Raw genomic sequence first — 6,220 nt, forward strand, 5'->3', positions numbered from 1 at the left:
TTTCGGTGTTCATGACCAAGGAATAGTGGAGAATGGGATGAGTTGGCTTCTGACGTCACTTCGGGAATAACAATATTTTGTTTCTGAGAAGATTATATGCGAACAAGCGAGAGTGTGTGTCAAAATCGCTGCAAAATGCAAGGAAGATATGTTGTTGGAGGTTGTAGCAATACAAGATGTGTAGAATGGAGATAACCTTTTCATTCCGAAACTCGACCAGAACCGAGAAAAAGACCAAAGAATTGGGCTAATTGTGCGAACCTAAACTGCAACTATATAATGCAACCTGTGTATCGATAATGCTGTACAATTGCAACAGCTGGGCAGCTCCAAAGGCAGCCATGGACAAGCTTGATGCCTGCCATTGAAAACATCTGCGCACAATTACAGGACACCAATGGCCAAAGAGTCTCATCACTAATGTGGCTCTATACAAGATGTGCAATACCACCCCTCTTTCTACAAAGGTGGCTCAATTCAGGTGGTCTATGTTTGGCCATGTACTCAGGATGCCAGAAGATACACCGGCACAAAAAGCCCTGGAATTTGATTTATTAGGATCCAACAAATACAAAGCCCATAAAGGCCGACACTGCACCAACCTACTTAGTAAACTTAGAGCTGACCTCAAAGATGCAGGATTAGGAATGTTAAGAAGTACAAAGAAACTCCAGGAGCTAAGGATGCTCACCAGGAACAAGGTACAGTGGATTCAACTGAAGAAAGACTGATTGCAGCTGTAGGATGTTTCTACTACTACAGCAGCAGAACACAGTATATCATCATCATCATCATACCCTTTATTGCCAAAAATATCTATGGGTAACTCCGCTTTTACCCCAACAATCCATGATTGCAGGTGGCAGGTTGGTGATCCTGTACAGATTGCCAATTGCAGGTGATCTCCCTGCAAAATTCAAGTCTGCAAGTGGTAGGTCTGTGTACTGTGGAACACCTGTGGTGATCCTGTATAGATTGCTAGAGGCTGTTCTGTGTCCTGTAGGCATCTCCTTGTAGTCTATATAACTGCAGATGGTTGATCTGTGTACTGCGGGGATCTCCCTGTAGTCTATACGACTGCAGGTAGTAGGTCTGTGTACTGTGATACAGAGGATGGTGATCCCACACAATGGTGATCCTGTACCAGTATGCCAGCCAAGAAAGCCTCTAAGACCTCTGAGGAGGCACCTAAGACCTCTGGGAGGAAAGATAACTACTGCACACAGTGCCGACATATTCCTCGGCACTGCCTTGCAGCAGTAACATTTCTTATCATATCATTTTTTTTATTTATTTTTTTTTTTTGAGGCTACAGGCCTCTTTTTATATTTATTTTTTTATTTCTTTTTTATTTCTTTTTTATTTCTTTTTTTTTTTTTTCATTCATTTTTCTTTATTTTATTAACAGAACAATCAAGGAGGGTTTTATTTGAGGGGAAGGCCGGACTTTGTTATTTTATTTGAGGGACAATGTCTCTTGGCACTGGAACTGGATACTATCATCACTGGAAAGGTCCTCCCTGGACCGACTTCACTGGTAGACTGGCTGGCAAGGTCCTCCCTGGACCGACTTCACTGGTATACTGGCTGCATTACCTGGAAACTGTCATAACTGGCAAGGTCCTAACTGGACCAACATCATCACTGCCCTCACTGGGCATCACTGGAGACTATGTACAATGTCAAGGTCCTCCCTGGACCGACTTCACTGGTATACTGGCTGCATTAACTGGAAACTGTCATCACTGGCAAGGTCCTAACTGGACCAACATCATCACTGCCCTCACTGGGCATCACTGGAGACTATGTACAATGTCAAGGTCCTCTCTGGACTGACTTCACTGGTACACTGAATTAACTGGAAACTGTCATCACTGGCAAGGTCGTCATCACTGGAAACATAGTTAGCTTGTAAGAGTCCTTTTACTGCAATGTGATAATTCAATGCTGCTGAACTTTACTCAGCTGCCAAGGCACTGATCCTGCAGAAGAATTGACATAGTGCTTCAGAAGCAACCTTTGCCTCTTGGCATTCCTGCTAGCTGTATTTGGTGCCCGAATTGCTGCAAGATCAGCCATGATCCTCCTCTCCTTCCTCCACTCTCCAGGTATAACATTATGATCCTCATCTTCTCTGTCCAAGAGGACATTTTGGACACCAGGATATCTGGTTCTCATGAGGTTATGGAGCAGGCAGCAGGTCTCAACTATCAGTTTCACAGTACTTGGAGCATGCTGCATGGTAGTTAGGAGTATTTGAAATCTGTTAGCCAAAATCCCAAATGCATTCTCTGACACTCTTCTAGCTCTTGACAGTCTATAGTTAAATATCATCTCATCAAGATGCAAGCCTCTCCTGGCAAATGGCTTCATCATATAAGTATTAAGAGCGAATGCATCGTCCCCCACTACGAAGAAGGGGATGGGATCTTGATTGTCCCTAGGTAGGATCTCTGGATCTGGGAAGCCAATAGAATTGTCCTCCATGCAAGCTTTCAATTCACTGTTATTGTAGATCTGGGCATCTGAAGCAGCACCCCTGGCTCCAACATCAACATATAAGAACTTATAGTCCGGACCAACCAATGCTAGCATCACAATGGAGAATAATCCCTTGTAGTTATAGAACCAGGAACCTGACTTGGCTGGCTTCCTGATGGCAACATGCTTGCCATCAATGGCACCACATGTGTGTAGGAAATTCCACCTTCTCTCAAATTCATCTATGATTGGCCTCCATCCTTCTGGTGTTGTAGGGCATGGCATCAACTCCTCTTTAAATTCTTCTATAATGGCCTCACACACCTCTCTCACTAGGACTGACATTGTGTTTGCTGGTACTCTGAAGCCAAATTTCAGAGAGGCATACTTGTCTCCACTGGCTAAATGTCTCAGAGTCACTGCCAATTTGAGACCAGGCTCCAAGGGATCTCTGTATCTTGTTTTCTGCTTGGTGATCCTCCCTCTTATCCTCTCCAATATCTCATCAAACATTTCTGGGGGCATCCTCATAAAGTTTATGAAGTCACCAACATTTTCTTCTCTCAGTTCGTTCATCAACTGATGGTAGAACCCAAACTGTTGCCTCCTGTTGATCCAAGACCTCACCCAATACTGTCTTGCTCTTTGCCTTGCCAACTCAGCTGCAGCCACTGCTGCTGCACCAAGGACACCAACTCTGGCCCTTTGAAGGTTCTGTTGAAGGATCCTTCTTCTGAAGGAGGCAGCACATCTTTGTCTGACAGAGATTCGACCTGACATCATGAAAATGAGCATGCAGCAATGGAAAAAAGTGGCCTTATATACCTTTTATTTCCCTCCAAAACGTGAAAGATACAAATTGACGTTATGTTGTACTTTTCCTATGACGGTAAAATGTACGGCAAGTAAACACAACGTAAAAAACTTGGAACGGTATTAATACGGTAATACTACGTTATGAGTACGATGTCATCATTTCAGCTCGATCTCTCTACTAAACTCCTACGAAAAGACCACCTTATTTTACGCTGATGCACGTTGCAGAAATTGATTTTTGTACGGAACTTGTACGGCACTTCTACGGTATGTGCGGAACACACACGGAACACACACGCTATGTCTACGCCAGTATACGGCATACATTTCGGGACGAAAATATCGAAATATACGGTACCGTACAACAACGTAGTGGTATGTCCTTACTTCGCAAACATTCCGTACAAGTTCCGTACAGTGCCGTATAGCAACGTATTTTAGTTTACGCCAGTGATTTTGAACATGTCCAAAGTCACAACGTAGACGCGTTTACGCCATGCTTTACGTCGACGTTGTAACTTCGCTGTTCACCGGTCGCACATCGTAGATTGACGTATTCCAACGTATATTACCAATTTTCATCTACGTTGATGACGATTTCCCTACGGAAGGTGTAGTGTGACGGCACCATAAAGGAGGAAGATTCTCATGCCTGATTATGTGAATATGGCAATATGCATTATAGTTGTCACTATCGAGAACATCTAGTTCTTCTGCATGAGCTTGCTAAACTTATAACTTATAATTTGGCCTTCAACCATTCTTACAGAGATAAATGTGTAACATGGCAATCACCAATTAGCATGTGCCTGTAGGGGAAACCCTGACATACATCACTGTTTAGTCTACCATCAGGTATGAAGTGAGAGAGAATCACAAAAGTTGAATCATCCCTGAACATGACCTCCAGCTGACAGACACTGACCTGATTCTACTGATGGACAACATCTCCATCTGGTCGAAAAACTCTCCAGGAAAAGAGAAGAGACCGTAGATTACTGGAAACTCTCTACTTGTCAAGTCTGTGGTCTTGAGTGCATGTATTGTAGGTTCTGTCTACTGTCAGTTCTTCAGGATGGCTCTAACTCTGCCATTCATCTTGTATAATTCCCATTTCCTCTAAAATAAAAATTATCCACGGTCGTCAGGGCCAGCCACACCCCAATGACTGCACCATCTGTTTGTACACAGGGCTCTACAAAAGTTATCTTGTGTTCAATATCAAACCAGAACTGGAAAAGAGATATACTGTGTTCCCAAGCAGAAGAATGAAAACAATCTCAATGATGTACAATAATCAGTTTAGACTTTGCAAATATCACTTTGTTCTGTGAGTTATCATGAATGCAAGTGTTGGATCTAAAAATTATTTGCTGAGGGTCCTGTGGGCCTCTGATAATACAATTTCACCAGCCTTCCTCAAAGATAAATGCATATAACCCCACGACAGAACAGTGATCCTTTTAGGTCCTTATACACTCAGTTCCAGGGCCAGGGGTCCTCTTGAAAAATTATGTTGAGCCAAAGAGCCCCTGTCTAGGTTAAACATTGTTTATTATATTACATAACAACATTTTTCCCCTTTAAGTTTGAATGAATATAGATTATGAAAGTTATCCAGAATTTCTGGCATGCCACAGTGGTCAAGTAAAAGATTAAACCACACAAGTAAGTTAGCCCTGTGCAACAAGCAAAACATTGGCTTTCAGCAGGTCAATATCATGATTATTTACTGTATGACAAGCATGAATCACAAAGTCGACAGGTAAGTAAGCCTGTACACATGACAGTAATCATACCAAGCTAGGCTGTAATATAGCCTGGTGTATGATGATTGTACAATGACAGGGCAAAGTAGAGGCCAATTCTTTGTGTAAACCTGCAGTCAAACCTTAGAATAGAACCACTCAACTTGCAGCAACAACACTGAATAGCACAACAAGATACATACCTAGTAATCCGTTTGCGACCTTAAAAAGTAGGTCAAGGTCACCTAGAGTACATTTATTTGTTATACTCATTACATGGTCTTAATTTAAATAAATAGAAAGTTTTATTAATAAGTCACTAATTTGAACACTGACTGACTGGTTGACTGGCTGACTGACCTACATTTTACCTGAAAATTCTAACTCTCAAATCAAAATTACTATAAAGAGAATTTAGCTTCTCTCAAAAACAAATACTACATTATGCATTATGGATGTGAAAGTTGCAGCTTTCAAATGGGTCTCCAAGTAAAATTGGCAATCCTTTCTTGTCAACACAAAATCTACACCTCACACAGGCACTCAACTGGTGGTGCAAGATTAACAGAACTGCCAGTCAAGCTGTTGCTGTCACTGCTGCAGTCAGTGGGAAGCCAGGGTCGTACCCTGCTTACATCCCCTGCTCCACATGCTATGGTTGGCTAATAGGCGACAGAAATATACCACTGGCTTCTGGCCACTGGCAAGTAAATTTCAACAGGTTTTGCATCCGCAAAATCACTTTACACAAGCCATATTTCACTGACTTGACATCCTCAACCTGTTCAAGAATTGGGTATCTGACAAGCTACTTAGATCTTGTCAGGAAATGTACACCACAAATCTCTGGCCATCATCAAAGTATCAGCAAATAACACTGATAAAAATATTGAAAACACCCTGCCTTGCATTGATTTGGCATGATAAACAGTCAGGATTTGGAAGAACCAACTGTGTATATTGTGAAGATGCCAGACTTGTGGACTTTTTGTCCAGAAATACCTGGAGATGTGTTAGTTTGGTGTGGAGATGTGACCTGAGGTGGCAGGGTTAAATGTAGAAGGCTACAGAGGGTTAAGGCTTGTACAAGATGAAGAGCAGTGTTTTCCCCAGGCATTTTAGGCCAGGCGGGCCGCCTGGCTTAATTCACTGAAAAATCATTGCCGCCTGGCTTA

At 42.4% G+C, this 6,220-nt stretch overlaps 1 protein-coding gene across 1 annotated transcript; it reads right to left on the reverse strand.

The window, feature by feature from the left end:
- Nucleotides 1–1,941: 1,941 nt before the first annotated feature.
- On the reverse strand, nt 1,942–3,261 carry LOC138023133 (uncharacterized). Its single transcript, XM_068870160.1, has one exon. It carries the CDS (start codon nt 3,259–3,261, stop codon nt 1,942–1,944), a length of 1,320 nt encoding a protein of 439 aa, XP_068726261.1.
- Between the last annotated feature and the right edge of the window lie 2,959 nt (nt 3,262–6,220).

This window comes from Montipora capricornis, chromosome 11, assembly GCF_036669925.1.
Source record: "Montipora capricornis isolate CH-2021 chromosome 11, ASM3666992v2, whole genome shotgun sequence".
Lineage (NCBI taxonomy): Eukaryota > Metazoa > Cnidaria > Anthozoa > Scleractinia > Acroporidae > Montipora > Montipora capricornis.